The sequence below is a fragment of the Cyrtonyx montezumae genome, unplaced genomic scaffold (assembly GCF_038088225.1).
Source record: "Cyrtonyx montezumae isolate F1298 unplaced genomic scaffold, pur_monq_1.0 scaffold_17, whole genome shotgun sequence".
Taxonomy (NCBI): domain Eukaryota; kingdom Metazoa; phylum Chordata; class Aves; order Galliformes; family Odontophoridae; genus Cyrtonyx; species Cyrtonyx montezumae.
The window spans coordinates 30,547,256-30,564,210 of NW_027071903.1; the positions used below are offsets into that span (position 1 = coordinate 30,547,256).

General features: G+C 45.2%; 2 protein-coding genes across 2 annotated transcripts in view; one reads left to right on the forward strand and one right to left on the reverse strand.

Annotated features, from left to right (window-relative positions):
* The window catches only part of CHD2 (chromodomain helicase DNA binding protein 2), a 284,189-nt gene that overhangs the window by 163,078 nt on the left and 104,156 nt on the right, over positions 1 to 16,955 (forward strand). The window lies entirely within an intron of this gene.
* Positions 661 to 16,481, reverse strand: FAM174B (family with sequence similarity 174 member B). The gene is made up of 3 exons (XM_065734024.1): positions 16,170 to 16,481; positions 7,890 to 8,021; positions 661 to 1,247 (listed from the first exon to the last, which is right to left on the reverse strand). The coding sequence occupies exons 1-3, from the start codon at positions 16,451 to 16,453 to the stop codon at positions 1,244 to 1,246; spliced, it is 420 nt and encodes a 139-aa protein (XP_065590096.1). The 5' UTR covers positions 16,454 to 16,481; the 3' UTR covers positions 661 to 1,243.

Genomic DNA, 16,955 nt, shown 5'->3' on the forward strand with positions numbered 1-16,955 from the left:
AGAGTAAACATAAAGAGAAGTCTGTGCTGCATCTGTGGTTACTCTAAAGGAAAACCACGTGAAGAAACAAAACCAGTTAGGTTTGCCTTGTCTAATGACTGCCTGTAAAGTACACAGGCTTGTGGTTTCCTTAGCCTGATTCATCCTGATGCAGCTATCTCATTCTATTAGTGTCCTCCCACAGCTCTGACCTCTGCAGCATGAAGCATAGCAGGGAGTAACAGTTCAAAATGCATCCTTGAGTGTAATGGGATTTGCTGAGCAGGTGGTAAGGGAAAACTTCCAGTTTTTTACAGATTAAGATCCCTTCCATGAAATATAAGTGGTGGTCTTTCTGCAATCAAATTGTTCCATGTGAGGACTTACTTTGCTTAGAAAAAAAAAAGGTAATGCAGATGACTGGTTGACAAGTTACAGTAAGCACAGGACACACAGCAGTACAAAACACCTTAACACCCTGTGGAAGGGCAGAAAATTACAAAAATATATCTTTTTTTAATCCAAGATTGTGTAGTTCAGGGCATGTTTGATTCCTCATATTTCCCTGTAGTCTCATCTATTGTTGGTCTGATCAGAGCTCCAAGGGACAATGAAAACGCCACTATGAAAGCTTAGTGCAACTGTTATGGTTAAATAAAAAAAGATCAGTAGCAAGCATGGGTCAATATCTCACCTTTTTCCCCTTAAAATCTCATACTAAACATAGTACGGCATTTCAGCATGGCTTACATTTTTACCACCTGAAGTCAGAAGTCACTTCTGTAAGGCCAGAAAGAAAATACCCTTCTTAATATTTAAAGGTATGAATTGTTCTACACTGAGCAGGGTTTAACAGTGACTGAAGTAGTGAACTGGGAAAATAAGTCCTTGAGGCAGCTGGACTGAATCTTCTTCCTTCTTCTGCAAAACTTTAGACCGTAATGAGCTGCAAGTCAGTACACAGGGCTGAATCTTGTCATGCTTTAGTGACACAGTAGTCCTCTTAAAGCAAGAGAGAGCTGAGTTTGCAAGGAGGGAGGAGCTCCAGTCATTCCAACATAGTAGTTTGGAAACCTGGGAACTGAATGGTGACATTTTGGTCAGAAGATCTGTAGCCTGCCAGACAAACAGCACCTCGAGGAGATGAGGCTTGGTTTGGTTGTAATGCTGCAGAGATGAAAGCCTCCCATTTCACAGTTATGGCTTCAGCAGGTCTCTCAGCAGAATGCCACCTGGCAGGGCACCAATGCTCCACAGAACTGCTCTACCTGGAAAGAAGCAGAAGGAATTAGTGCTTTTGTAGGTTTGCAATTAAATAGCTCACAGACAGAGACGAAAGCTTATGTGCAAGGTACAGGGGGAAAAAAGCCTCAAAAGCAGTGTTATTCACTGATTGCTATCAGTCCCCTCCAGCAGCTGATTTCCATGGTGACACTGGACACTGATATGAGGTTACTGTTATGCCAGGAGAAGGCAGACCAAGCCAAGAGGAAGAGCAGTCACATCAGACAAGCCCTAGATCCTGACAGATCCTGTGGTCAGCCACTGTGCAGACCAGAGCAGGGAGCATGCACACAGGAGGAGGTTCCTATATCACTGCACATGAAATAACATCTTGGGCCTAACAGCTTTTTTCATACCAGTGCAGCCCCTTGCTAACCAGCACATGTGGATTATCCTCCTTGTAATGGATTCTCCTGTTGATATCCTATTGCTTTAACTGCTTCAGGGTTTAACGATTATTATACAAAATAGAGAGAAAAAAAGTCTTAATAGGAACTTGTTATACTGTTGTGCATGAGGTGAACACCTTCCCATAGGACCGCACTGCCTGCATACCATCAGCTGAGCTAGCCAGCAGAATGTGGTATGCTTTGTAACAAGTGTTAGGGCAGAGAAACTGCCCTTCAAAAGCCAAACAAAAAGTGCTTTCTGACTATGTATTTCCTCCCCTGCTGCAGATCCACAGGAAATCATAAACAGCAGCATCAAAGCTTTGGCAGCTTGTTGTGTTTATGGCAAGCAGCTGACTGGGTTGGTGATTTGCACCCCCTTCAGATGAGGGTAAATGATACACCTCCATTTATACACAACCTGTCACTGCTGCCAGAAAAAAAAATTTAAGCTGCTACAAACCCCAGTGCAATTCACCTAGCATCATCCATAAAGGCCTGAGGCTTTCACTTGCCAAAAACCCATTACAGCTGCTCCCTTGAGAGGGAACACGTTGCTTTAACAAGCAGACAATGCCCCGCTCTGTTCAGGGCTGCACATGCAGTTAGGATCTGGAGAAGTATTCAAAGAGAAGACACCAATATTGCAATCGTATATTTTACAGAGCGACTCCCAAAAGACTCGAGCACATCAAAAGCTGAGCCCTGCAACCATGATGAAGATGTATTCACACAGATCAATGCTATCAGCAGCTGAAAAGGGGTGAATCCAGAATAATGTGCTCCACCGGCGCTTTGATGCAGTGCATCTTTCCTCTGAAACATCCCACAAGCTCTCCAAGCCCCTTCAGTCCAATGATGAGTGCATAAATGTTACTGACCTCTTCTCTGCCTGCCACTGTTCCTCACACATAAATCTTTCTGCTCTCGAAAGTGCTTTGGAAGATGCATTCCTAAAATGCTTCTGCTCTTTGCTGGCACTGCTGCTGTTAGAGGGAGGGATGGCAATCCACGTGGAAAACAAACTGAGAAATTTCACTCAGCTGACAGGAGGGACAGAGGCTTCAATCTGCCCTGAGAAAAACTTGTGGCTTTCTTTCAGTTCTTATTTAGGAGCCTGACATCTGGGTTGGGAAAATTCCAGCTCTGGTATTTAAGTTCTGAGCTCTTTCTTGACTGCGGGCTCCCACGTGGCACATCTCAGCCTGGACTCCAAAGGCTCTGCAAGGAACAGTTGTGAAATTCACCCAGCTGGGCCCAGCAAGCACAGCAGGAGCAGAATGCACTGCCTCAAGCAGCTGCATTTCAGCAGGGAGAGGAGATGCTGATCTCCCAGATTACTGAAGTGCTTTCAAAGCGTTTGTGTAAAGGCACCACAGAATTTATTCAGTGCTTGTTTTCTTTCTTCTATTGAAGCTGACAAGAAATCCCCCAATGAATGACGCTAGAGTTAATAAGCTTAATAACCTAACAATTTTAATTACCTTTTCAGAAACTGGTTCTTTTTGCAACTGCTCTAATCTCTCTTTCTCTTATTACTTAAAGCATTCTGCTTGTATTGTGATGAGGAATGAATTAAGTTTATTTGTTTGCTTGTCACCTATTCCCTTACTTCATTCTTCTCGAGTATCATGTAGTGCTACACTGTAGAAGACCAGGACATCTGTGTAACTTTCCTCAAGAAGGTGAAGGAAAGAGCTAATATAGGAAATGAGAAAGGAACTTTTTAAAATCAAGACCTAGTAATAGGATGAGTGAGCACGCTCAGAAGATGGGATTTAGCTTTCCATCTAACTCATTTTCCAAGATACGCAGCAAGTATAATCCCATCATAGTGGAAAAAATACCTGACAGATAGAAAATGGTGACCAATACTGTTTATATTGTCCAAAACCAATTGGACATGGATAACTTCTGGCTTTCTGCAGCACAGATTGAATCAGTGATCAAGAAATAAGCATTCTCTATGTTCACTTTGCTTTCTTTGTGTAGCTCTGTAATTATTTCAGAATAATTCTTCAACTTTCTATCTCATTCGAAACCAGAGCAAATACACCAAAAGCCATTCTCCATATTAAAGAAACATTCCCATGAAGCTTTTCAAAGAGGTGCTACTATCCAAGTGATTAGGCATCTTTGCTCTGTGACAATCTCTGATTTACACTTTCAGCCTCTTGTCACACAGAAATTGTGCTCTCAGGATTAGAGAAGCCATTCCATTGACAGAACAGTTTCCTGTGACTGCAATGAGATTGCAAAAGGGGCATCTAATCCAGCACCCCTGAGCTTCTGTGTCTGTCAGACAGGCAGTGGGTGGCTTTTGCCTCCATGGAAAGGACTATTTGGTTGAGTGTCTCGTTAGCCTGCTTTATGGAAGGAGGCAGCTATTCCTTGGCCTGATGGAAGCAGAGGGTAGGATCTATTGGGTGGCCCAGATCTTAAACCCTCCTCAAAAAAACAAAAACAAAAACAAAAACAAAAAAAAAATCAACCTTCATCCAGCAGCCCAATTTACACTGCCTGCTGTTCTTTGATGCCTCATGTAAGGCTGCAAACAAATACTTGCAAGGACAAAGCATGAAAGGAAAGAAAATTAACTGCACAAGAACAACTGGAGAGGTGTATGTGGCTTCTCCCCTGTTGCTGCTAGATACCAACTGCCTTTTAATTAGTGCTGTTTGCATTGTGTGGGGACATGGTTCAGAATCTTAATTACTCCCCCAAATGCAGACATGTCAATGCACACTTCTCAACAATGTGGAGGGGACCCCAAACAAACCAGCCCAGAGTTTACCCACATCACCCTCAGCAAAGACTTGTGCTACAAACTCAGAATGAGACTCTCTGTGAGCTGTTTATCAGCTTAAGAAATATGTCAATATTGAGGTAACACAGTGTTATAGTGTTACATAGAGGAGGCACCTAAAGTCCTGGACTCCAAGGTCAGCTCTTCATGCATCCCATTACTGCTATGCAGGTAGCAGCACTATGAATCTGAAAGCACATAATTGTGCTAGAGCCCATGAGTGACATTTAAGCTGAATGCTGCTCATAGTTTATCATGGCCCTCCTGTATTGCTTTCTGGAAAACTCGTTCCATCTCCACTATGTTTTTAATATGTTTATGGTGCTTTCCTGCTGGAAAGCATTGGGTAAAGGCTATCACAAGTCACAACTTTCTGGAGAATGGACTCTTTTCCCTGTGCTTTTACAGCCTTTAAATCACTAATAAACAGCTCCAAAGAATACAGCTAATTTCATATGACGTTCTGGAGCCAGGGAGACTTTGAAAATTCTAGGTTTCAGTGACAGAAAGTTGGTTTCTGCAGCAGATGTGGCAGTGCATATGCTACAATACTGAGTGATGTGCCCAGCCAATGGGCTTATCTTTCACTACCAGCATGTCATGAGGAAATAAAGAACTAAAAAAAAAATCAGAATGACACCTCTTGGTCAGCCATAGCACTGCACCAGCATATCCTCCCAAAGCACAGGGCTGAATGAGGTTCAGGTTCTCTGAAAGCAATCCTTGGGATGGTAAATTCACAGAAGTGCTTTATGGGAAGCAGTACCTTGCCAAAATCCCCATGCCAAGAACTGGTAGCATAGACAGGGGCCAGAAGCCTGTCGTACTGTAGGCCAAGCGAGTGCTGCTGCTAGAAGGTTGATTGAATACATCCAAACAACTGATAGTGACTGCTGGCAAGGAGGCACCTTCATTTGAATATAAAAATAAACACATAAAAGAGAGACCATAGTACATCCTGGCCTGTGGGTACTTGTCAGGAGGCACCTGTTACTCCTCTGTCCCCTTCACAACAGCTTCCAGGTTGCTGCAGCTCATTACACACTGCTTTAGTTTAGCTAACAAGCTGAGACAGCAACATCATGCCATGCCTTATGCACCAGCCCTGGTGATAACCCTGCAGGTTCACCCAGTGTGCTTGTACTTTTTTTTTTCTTTTGACATAAAGGAGAGGGGAGACAGTTTTCCTGCTGCAGTAATGAACAAATTTTCCCTTAAATCTGCAGGCACTTGCTGAACGCCTAAAACAATCCTATTGCTCCAGTTATGCGAGTGCCCATATATATTTACAACTCCTTTTAACAACTGAGAGGCATTGGATACCTCTCCTTACATGACCTTGCTGGAATCTGCCTCCAGCTGCAAAAAAGAAAAAACAAAAACCAAATTAAAAGCCTCAGGTGGCAAAAGGTAACCATTATGCTTTTATGGGGTGGGGAATTCTAACTTCTACCAGGTCTTCTGGTAAATCACCAAATCAGGCACATCTGAGATGCTCACTTCTTTACACAAGCACTCTGAAGAACTTGTCTAGTTTTGTGGGGATGTCAGTGGAAAAAAACTGGTAATGCAAGGTTGCAAAGAGCCTTTACTGGGGACAGGAGACAGGAACTGCTCGGGGATGCAGTCTTTGAGAGGCACAAAGGGATCAGGAAGCAAATGTATCTTCAAAGAACCTTTCTGATGCTCAGTCCTGCTAAGGGGATGTCTGTAAGATGATATTCACCTCTAGACTGAGGTAGCTCTGTTTGAGCTCAAACTGTATGCCTAAAACAGCAAAGGCTTCAGAAAATGTGGACTTTAATAGCTGCTGTAATGTGGTGGAAAGGAGGAATTCCCACAGATGAAGAGAGGACAGGTTGGCTAAAAATCAAAACCCCCCATTGTCTCTGAACAGAGCATCACACGAGGTGAAGAGCCATTTGTACTGCAAAGGAACCCATGAACACTAAATAGCTTTTGGGAAAGCATGAGTACAGCATGTGCTCCAGGGGAGCAATGTCAGATTACATGAGTCTCATGAGTCAGAGACTACCGAGCAAGCTCCCCTCTTTGTTCATCTAACATCTGACTATTGGACATCTTATCCTGAAGCACTGCCATGATGGAAAACCTGTTCTCTGTCTTTGGAAAATCCCTCTGATGTTGCTACCATAAGTTCACAGAGAAAGTACTCAGTTATTTCTGCTTAGTGAAGAGGAAGCAGGGCAGGAGAAGGAGGGCTGTTGAAGGAGGCCACGGTGAGACAGATTTCTTGAAGTTTAACAAAGCCTGGGTCAAACAAGCTGCCCGAGGAACAGCACAACGTGAAATCTTTACTGTAAACATAGAACAGCTATAAGGAATGGCAACAGGCTCAAGGAGTTAAAGGAGCCTTCTAATTCAGGAACTAATTACTTATGTTTAGTGGCACAAGTTCACTGTTTTCTAAGTTCCCACTATAGAATGACTTTTACAGAGAAATAATGCCGTTATTTTGATAAGGATCAGCAGAACATGTGGTGATGTGTGTTTCAGATGCTGCCATACAAATGCTTAGAGCAAATATGTTGTTCTCCTTTCTAAAGTTAAGTGATGGGCAAACGTGAGTGAAGTCTGATAACTTTCCAGTTAGTATTTGTCAAGATCTGCATTTTTATAATTAGAAAAGCTTATTTCAGCCAAAGAGAGACAGATTTTAGAGTAGGCCATATTTGGTTAAGAATGCAACTCCAGTGCTGCATACTGCTCGATGCAAATAAAAATAAGAGGTGCAGATACCCTCATGCCATAAATCAGTGTGCAACATCATTGCACGCTGAGTGTCTGCGATAAATCTCAGGCCCAGAATAGGCATCAAAAGGTTTGGGGTTGTCACATTGCTTCTATCTCAAAAGAGACAAACACATTTAGTGAAAGTTTGTTGCTGAGGGATAACTGCTACATCAGGGAGTGACCACAGTCCTTTCTCTGTCACGGAACACCACCACAGCACATCTGAATCCAGAGGTCAGTGCAGATTTGCCACTGTTTCTCTCCCTGATATACTGCAACGGCAGTGCCTGGAAAAGTAGCCCTTGACACACAGTCCTCCAACTAGAATGCGTGCAGGAATGATTGCTGACAACTGCTGGAGAGGGGAAGTTCAGTCTGTTAAACCTTGTTAGCTATCTGGGGCACGTGTATCCTACTGAGCTGCTCTGCAAAAGAAAGAGGAGGGCAGAGAGAGCCTCGGGGTAGTGAAGTGGTTATTATAAGAGGCGAGTACGGAGCAGATGTGTGCTGAGAAACTAGGCACAGGAGCTGTAAAGGAGAGTGATAAGGCTCAGACAAAGTGAAAGGCAGATGGTGATTGCCTCATCTCTGTCAAGGAGGCCCAGCAGAGAGGAAAGATCCGCCTTTCCTAATAAGAGCTCAGTAGCAATTCTGACTGGATGGGCTCAAAGCCGTACCTGTATTTCACATCAAACACTGTTGAGTCTTCGTCCTCATCGTCTTCTTCATTCAGAGGAGCCATTTCTACCCGCTCAGCTGGAGTGGTGATTATGTCATACTTTCTGGTCTTCTTAATCCTCTTGCCTGACCTGAAACACAGAGTTTGGGAGGTAAGGTTCACACTTATACAGTATTCCTTAGAGGATAAAGCTGTTTCCTATAGACACAAACCCACCAACACTGAATCACTGATTTGTTTAAGACCTCCCCAGACACAAAGGCCGTGGAGCCAGTCTGCATCCTGTCCTCCTGCTGTCTTTCCAGGGCTCCCATTTGTGTCTGTCAGTTTACAGAACCGTTTCTTGTCAACTGCAATACAGATCAACGTCAAGTTTTTTTTAGCTGCTGACAATCCAGAGATCATTTGGCATCCAGGGCTAGCAGTGAGCAGCAGCCCACTGTGTCCTGCTGCTGCCATGCTCAGTAAGTGAGGCACAGGCTTTATCAGCAGAAGCAACCAGTGGTTTGTTTAAATGGGAAAGCTCAGGTTAACTCTGCTGAGATGAGGGAACTCTGGGTAGGATTCTAAGGAGCGAAGGGGTTGGTGATATTTGGGTGCAAACAGACTGCTCTCTTCCTTTCTTGCTACTGAGCCTAGCTCAAGGCTCCTCCAGCAAAAGCCCTTAGCCTTGTCTGAGAAGTTCTGTGCTCAGTGCTGTGCAAGTGCTATGAAAAATAATCAGCTGCGATTTGTAGCTAACTGTACCTGTCACCTCTCCTCCCACAACAGCCTTATCATTCTTTGGAAACAGAGATACTCAAGTGCCTGCACATCTCAGGATTTTCTAAGATCTGTTTTCAAATTCTTAGTTTCAGTTAATGGCACGCACCTTTTCAACTAGTTCCCTGCCTCTAGTTTGAATTGGGTGGGTCCTTTTTACTTTACCACCTTCTCCGGCGTCTATAGGAAGGTCACACTGCTTATGCCACAAATCCAGTTTCATAGTCATACATTAAAGAAGGTGTTGATGTGTACAGCTTGCTTTCAGGGAGGAAAGAAAATGTTTTTGCAGTATTTTCCCTTTAACCTTTAATAAAACAGAACTGGCAACTATCAAGCATGAGCTGGTGCAGGCAGAAGCAAAGAAACCCCTAATTTCTGGTAATCACAGCTACTGCTCAGAGCTCTTCAGGAGTGTGCTTTCATTGTCAAGAAGCCTTGCCCTGGCATGTTGTGTGAGGTGTGCTGGATTCCACACTGCCATTTTTGCATCAAGAACAAATGTCTTGTAAAGAGTTACACAGCAGGGAGATCCAAGGCGTTGTCATTACCAAGAGCCTGGGACTCGAGAGCTGTGCTTGCAGCTGGCTGTGCCTCTACTGGAGCTGACTGCAGTGGTCCCTTCTGAGCTTAAAGTAAAGGAAGTTTAAATTTGTGAGAGCTCCATCCTCAGTGCCTCTGCCTAGCGTGGCTTTTGGCTGTTAGGCAGAGGCTGAACAGAGGTCCCAGCCCTTGGGGTGGAACAGTTTGCATTTCCTCTGGTTGCAACAGAGGCATGAAGACAGACTTCTGTCACCAAATGCTGACAGCAATTTGTGCTGCTGTACCTCACAGAGCTCAGGGTGTGTTGTGCCATTACTGCTGTTAGTGAAACAAGCCATTTCATATCCAATTCAGTAGGGCTCTTAACCTAAACACTTGAAAATTTTTTTTGAAAGCACTTGTCTGTATGATTCTGTTTCTCAGCCAAGACCCAACAGCTAAGTGATGCAGGGAGGTCTCAACTTACAAGTAATGTGTTGCTTTTACAGGAATCATTTCCTCACGCTGTGAAGCATAAACACACATGAAAGCTAACCTGTGTCTACCTGCCAGAACCAACGAAGTGCAGTCTCAGCACTTTGCCTTATGTCTACAGATTGCAACAGCTTTCCATAGGTTCCCACACTGAGGAGCCTACCTGCAGATCAGGCCCACTTTAATGAGAGGCAGCCTCCCTCATTCCCTTCTTATTCTGCAGAGTTCATCTTAGCACAGTAACACTGGAGCGACTGAAGCAATTACTGCAGAATATAGCTATCTTTAGAAATGGCAAGCTAGAACCCTTTAGCCTCCAGCAATTAATTAGTCTATTTGGGCTCCATTTTAAAGGGGACCTGAAGCAGAACTCGCTGCACAGTTATCTCTTAATCCTCTGTAACCCTCACTTAACCGTAGCATTCATTTAGAAAAGGGAAGAAGTTGGTTTTGCTGGGTTTTGGCTGAGCTGCTACAATTGTTTGCCCAAAAGGCAAACAACTTTCTCCATGAATTCAACCCCATTTTACCTAGCTAATTATCGTGAGCCTGTGTTTGACGGTGGTCAGTTTTCTCACGCTGGCTCATTTGGACAACTCCCCGAGGTTTCATCAACACTAGAATAATTACCCAGGCTTACTTTGAAGGAAAGCCTCAGGACTCTCCGTGCATGCACATGCAGCACAAGCCTGCCTGCTGGGAAACTGCTGCACGTGAAAACTGCTCAGCCTCGGTAGGATCCCTTTAATAATCGGTGTCGGCAATGCGAAAGGAAGAGCACTCGATCCAGGGGTGGGACCAGACAGTAGAGCAGCACAGGGAAGGAACTACAGAGTGCGAATGTTTCATGAACTTTTGAGACCTCTCAGGTGGGATGAGGCTATGTTAGGCCTCGCAGGACTGTTTTCCAGCCACTTTTGTTTTGTGGTGGTTGGGTTTTTTTGTTGTTTATTTTAAGCAAACAAGAAGAGCCCTGGAAGCTGTGGTCAGAGTATGTCCCAGGCATAGTGACAAACTGAAATGCTCACAGTGATTTCATTTGGGTAGGAGTGGTGGTAGTGTACGTTTCAATGCTGAAAGCTGTCGTAGCCAAATGTTTGGCTTCCGTGGTCTGGCTGCAGCCACCTCCTGTAACTAGGAGTAAGGGAGCAGAGCAGCACGATGCTTTATCTCTTGAGGTCCCTTCCAACCCCTATCATTCTATGATCTCTGGAGCCTGGGGTGGTGGAGGGAGGTACTGCAGAATGTCAGCATAGTGCAAATCCCAGCAGCTGATGGTAACGGCTCCTGATGGCTTTACACCCAACTCTGCAACCACCACACAACCAGCACGAGGTAGGAAAAGGAAGCTAGCTGTAGCCAGAAGTATTAGCTTTCCACTTGAGACCTGGTATTGCTCCCACCCTAACCGACTAGTGTTAACAGAAGGCAGATTCAGCGAGTGCAAGGCTTAACTGAGACAGAATGAAGAAGAACTGATCAGACCTGACGTGGAAGCCTGCTTCCAAGTGTTCCTGAGCTATTCAGCCTCCTCATTCTTGCTCATTTGCATTTCCCTTGGGCTGCAATGCCAGAGGCACTGCATACCACGCTGGTGTCTGGCCTGTAAGAAATCAGATGTATACCCTTCACCGCACAGCGAGGGGAGGGAGGACACGCAAAGATGGGCTGCAGCAGAATGCTGACTTTGTGCCTCTGTATTTTGACCCGGGGCTATTTAGATCAAGCACCAGTCACATGCAGAACTTCATCCTTCGTTCTGAGGCATCATGTGGTGGAGTAAATGCCCGAGCCAACTCACTGGTTCATTACATTATTTACGCCTCTCATCTATTTTAGACAACAACCCTGATACTCAACGATAATGCTTTTCTTGACCCACAGAGAGAGGTCTTTGTATTTCTAATCTACCGTTTACACTTCCTGCCAACAGCTGCAGAGGTAGAAGGCCATGCCCTGGGGAAAAAAGGAAAAGAAAAAAAAAGCCACAGCTATCTTCCCTTAACAGAATGGTTTTTGGAGTCTGACTAATGCAGCTACAACCTTCCCCTAGGACTGCAGCTATGCTGGACTGGGAGAATTAGGGCCAGTTTATTTCCAGTATGTACATTTCCTTAGCAGTTAAAAAATATGGAAATGCTAAGCTGGGGAAACTCCAGGCTTATTAGTGGCTGATGAATTAGATCAGTGGTATTTCATTACTGTTGATCAGTCTGAGCATCTCTGCTCTCCGGGTGGAGCTGTGCATACTCAAGTTAAACCATGAAGTTAAGTCCTCATGTGCTCTAAGGATATACGCTCTATCGCAAACCAAAGATGTTATTATAGCGAAGTCCTTGAGACAGAATATATGTGGCCACAAAAGCAGAAGTGCCTGCTTGCTTAATTACATGGCTAGTAAGAGGGATCTGATAACTAATGGAAATAACTTCAGGAACATCAAGATGAGGCATTGCTGTGGTTGCATGAAACCCGCAAGTAATTAAAATACATCAGTCCTGATGTTAGTGTGTACTCTCAAACATCACAGTACAGTTTGACTGAGATGTGCTCAGGAACTATCCTTCTTTTATGGGACACAGCTATAGAAATGTTCGTGATCTGCTCAAACGCTTTAAGTCACTGAATCCCAGAACAAGAAACAATCTATTTATTCTCTGTTGTGACTGCTCACGGAGCTGAAAAGAGCCCAAGACAGCATTATATGGGACCCAGTCTCCCTTCTGCCAATTTGCTGTCATGCTCAGATCAAGTCTTACTAGATACAGGACCTCTGAGACCCAGGACAAGTGTCCCATTTGTCATTCTTCTCTCTGTGGCCCATGCTAAACTGCACACAGCTTAAATGAAGCTTTCCATCTGGGGTCACAAGTCTATGCTTAGCGTGTTCTTTCTTCCTCCATTTAAAGTCTTTCTAATGGTGAGGGTTTCTTTCCTGTTCCTGACAGAGGGTACTCCAGCAAAGAAAAGACCTAACTGGATAGAATATAATTAGTTCTAAACCAGTGCAGCTCTCTGAGGTTAAAGCTTAGATAGCCCAGAGCCACTGCCAGCTTTTAGAACAATGGGTCTTGTATCCTATGATCATATGCCTGAACCTTTCTCCTAAATCTAAGTGATTTATATTGGTTTGGCAATTACTGTTTTTTTAAGATGGTATTTGAGGAAGGAATGGTAATGAAACAAAGCAACAAGTAACAAATGTCTGCAAGTAGCTTTCTCTAAAAATATAGGCAAGCAACAGCCATTTCTAAGCTGGGCTTTGTTCATTCAAGGGCATGTCAAGACACATAGCTAACACTATTACAGATGGTGCTCTGCACCTACAGCTTTGGGTTACTTTCAGCTGGCACATCTGAGCAGATGCAACTTCCATCCAGTTTTCCCACAAGGCACAGGGTCTACCAGCACATACAGCCATACCTGAAACATTAGGTTTCCTGGGAGCTGATCCCAGGGATTGTATTACAGTGAAATGAACTGAGCTGCGCCAGGAGACAAATAAACAAAGGCAGAAAAGCAAAATCCAAAATAAAGATCAAGCAGTCTGACTGAACTGCAGAGACTACATATAAGCTGCTTCAATAAACTGCTTTTTGGGAATGCAACTCACTCATTTGACTGGAAATGACATGAAATTTGGTCTGTTAGGGAAAGGATCTTGGTTTGAGGGCATGCAGTGCCCAGGGATATAAGAAAGTTCAGAAGTGGACTTGCAAAATTAAGTAGTAATAATAATATGCAATTACTGTAGCCAATTAGGCCTTGGTTTATGCAGACAAACAGCAAAGTCTTCACTGGCCTTTCTGGTCTCTAGCAGCCACAGAAAGAAAATTCAGATCGCTCTGGGTAATTCACATTCTGAATCACACAACCATCAAATGGATTCAGAGCATAACACTCCTCAAAGGAATGAACAGGAATCCCTGAGATGTCGTCCTAACAACAGGGCTGGAAAGCTGGGCAAATCCATCCACCCATGCTCTAGTTTAACAACAACAAAAGAGTAAAAAATATATAGAGGAATGCATTAAAAATTGTAAAAAAAAAAAAAAAAATCCAATGCTGGTGACAAAAATATCTGGCCACTTGATAGTTCATTTCATCTCTACAATTTATATCTAAAAGGATAATTTACTTCCAGCAATCCAGAGCAATTTCACAGTGAAGGTTTAATCAAAGATTGGATTCCAGCAAAATCGCTTTAATAGGAATCCATGACACTTCAGGAAAAAAAAAAACAAAAAGCAGTGTTTCTGACTTAAGCTCTTATTCTGGTGGAGGGAAGCTTTACATTTATTGAGGGTAAATCCCTTATCTCTTTTGCAACAGCATCTCCTCCAATCTGTTTTGTCAGCTACAAGTGTGACACGGTACAAACATACCTGTTGGTATTTTTGTCTCATTTCCCAGCTGGGATAATTATTTATAAACAAGTGCTCTGTCTGATAAACATTTTTTGAAGCCAAAAGCTTCATTTCTCATTTTTCTTGCAGGGTCGATTAAAAACACAGGAGAGATCTCAGAGGGATTTTTCTTTCTTAACACATCTTTAAATGCAACATTAACTCTGACAAGTTGCATAACAATGACTTTGGCATGGGATAATTCATCTACCATTCCAGTGTGACTTTAATGTGGACCTATTTCTGCTGATTATGGTATAGAGAAAGGTCTTTATAGGCTATCAGTTTGCATACCTTGGCTGGAAACGTTCAGACTCACACCAGATCTCCTTGATGCAAGGTCTTGCTTTACATCCAGAAGAAACTGAGGCAGAGAGTATAAGCCCTCCAAAGTCAGAAAGAATGAGGGCTGGAAACTTACGTTTTTCATTCTGCGCTTAATTGCTAATTGTAATGTTTGTCCATTAGAACTGTATGAGGCTGAAAAGTCATTGACGTTGATTAAAATCATTATTTTTGATATTTTACTTGCTTCTGCTGACCTGGTTCACTTTAATGAGCAGATTTCCTTGCACTGTCTTTGCTAGCTACTGCAACACGTAAATGGAATTTAGTTAAATGTCAATTTCTTTAGAAAAACATCAGTTCTGATCCTCTCAGTCTCCAAGTCCACATTTAATACTACTGCAGTTGTGAGCACTGCTGTTCCTAACACAGAATTAATTCAGAAACCGAAGAAGGGGCAAATTCAGCCACGGTCACCATGTAAATACAGAGGAGCTGCCTGAAAACAAAACAAGGAAGAATCTGCAAACTCTGCTTGTTCAATCACTTCTGTCACCTTCGCGGCAGTGCACACCTCCTCCCATCTCTGCTTCCTGTGGAAGTGAGCTGCTCTGCTTTCTAGGTGCCTTCCTGCAGCCTTTACCTAGAAGTCAGATCACTGATAACTACTGAAGGTTTGTAATCTTCTATGGCAAAGTTAGGAGTGAACAGGCAATAACTTCCTCATCAGCAAAACAGGAACAGCTTTTAGCACAGCGTGGAGACTCTCACCACTACCGTGCGATAAATAATAATTAACACTAGCAGTGCCAAATGGAGATTAATATTCCTTTTCATTCCTGCTTCAGCAACAAGCCAACAGGACGACTTTTTAAAGTTTAATTTGTTCTTGTTCCTCCAAGCAGGAGATGTTAGATAAGGTTGAAGGACTGTCAGCCTAACTCAAGCATGTGCCAGCACCAACCTGCTTCAGCAGCATGAGTGAGTGGGCCTGCTTCAGCACTACACAAACCAGCGATGAGCACTGAGCAGATGCAAACTTCCTGCTTCCACCAGCCCTTCTCACAGCTCTGTGAGCCATCAGGAGCTTTTTCTCCTTTTGCAATGGGTGTGGGAGCATGCATCCATCAGTACCTACGCAACTGAAAACCAACGGGTTTGGTGAGAGAGCAATGAGCATCATCCCCAACGATGTACTGCCACTGACTTTCAGTTGGACCTTCTCAAACCAAGTTTACCTGCTTAAACTTAACTTAAAAAAGAAGTCTTCTGTACCTGGTGTGAGTTCTACACCAGGGACATCTGCACGGCCTCACATCATGCAGCACTGAGGCCAGAAGGCACCTCATCAGGTTCCCCCATCCTAAACAGGCTCACCGTGTGCTGTGAACATCTTCATGGCCATAGCCTCGCTGGGCCACGTCCTTCACAGTAACACAGCAAACGGTTCTTACGTTCGGGTGGAGCGTGCTGACCTCGTCCCGTGGGCACTGCTAAGAGCCTGGATCCATCTCCTTCACTGCAGGTAACCTGTAATGATGCTCATCCATCTCACCCACCACGGGGACTTGAAACAGAGCAAGGACCTACCAACACCAAAAAGCGCCCTGAAACCCCGTGATTGTTTTTTTCTTCCAAAGCCAAGAGAGAAGAAAAGAAAACCTCATTCCGAGGACTGCGGGGCCACCTGAAAGATCCACGAGACGCTGTGAACCCTCACCTTTCACCTAAGCTCGGGCTCGAGAAAGCAGACAGCAGCTGATCGGACCCCATCCCACCGCCCCTTCCCCGCACCTGCCGCTCCCTACCTGAAGACGCGGAGCAGCAGGCAGGCGATGAGCGCGGCCGTGAGAGCGCAGGCCCCGATGACGGCGGCCTTCAACGCCGACAGATCTCGCAGCAGCGCGGGCACGGGGCTCAGCTGGGCCCGGCTGTGGTTGCCGGCCGCTCCGTGCGGCTCGGCGGGCAGGCGGCTGTTGTTCACCGGGCTGAGCGTCACCGCAGGCGGCTCACGGCTGCCGCGGCCTTCCGGCAGCGAGAGCAGCAGGCAGGCCGCGAGCAGCGGCAGCAGCAGCGCGTCCGGGCAGCGCATCCTGCCCGGCCAACGCGCCGAGCCCCGGAAGGCGGCGGCGGCCCCGGCCCGGCCCGGCCCGGCCCTGCCCGGTCCGCCTCCCGAGCGGCACCGCCTCCCGAGCGGAGGAGCCCGGCCCCGCTCCCCGCACCGCCCTCTGCCCGCGGCCGAGGTGCGGTGTGAGGCCCGAGGTGTGGTAGCTGAGGGAGCCGGCGTGGTTCAGTGTGGAGAGGAGGAGGCTCGTTGTTCTCCGCGCTCCCTGAAGGGAGGCTGTGGAAGGGTGGGGGTTGGCCTCTTTTCCCAGGGAACGGCGATAGGAAGGGGGAGATAACGGCGTCGAGTTGTGCCAGGGGAGGTTCGGGTTGGGTATTAGGAAAAATGCCTTCTCCAAAAGTGGGGATGCGCAGGGATGTGGTGCGGTCACCGTCCCTGGAGGTGTTCAGGAAAGGTGTAGGTGTGGTCAGTGGGCAGTATTGGTGGTGAGTGGGTGGTTGTACTAGATGATCTCGGTGGTCTTTTCCAA

Coding starts and splice junctions, on each gene's coding strand:
- FAM174B (XM_065734024.1), bottom strand. CDS start 16,453: ATGCGCTGCCCGGACGCGCTGCTGCTGCCGCTGCTCGCGGCCTGCCTG. Junction 8,022..16,169: donor CTGCTGCTCCGCGTCTTCAG/GTAGGGAGCGGC, acceptor TCTGTGTTTCAG/GTCAGGCAAGAGGATTAAGA.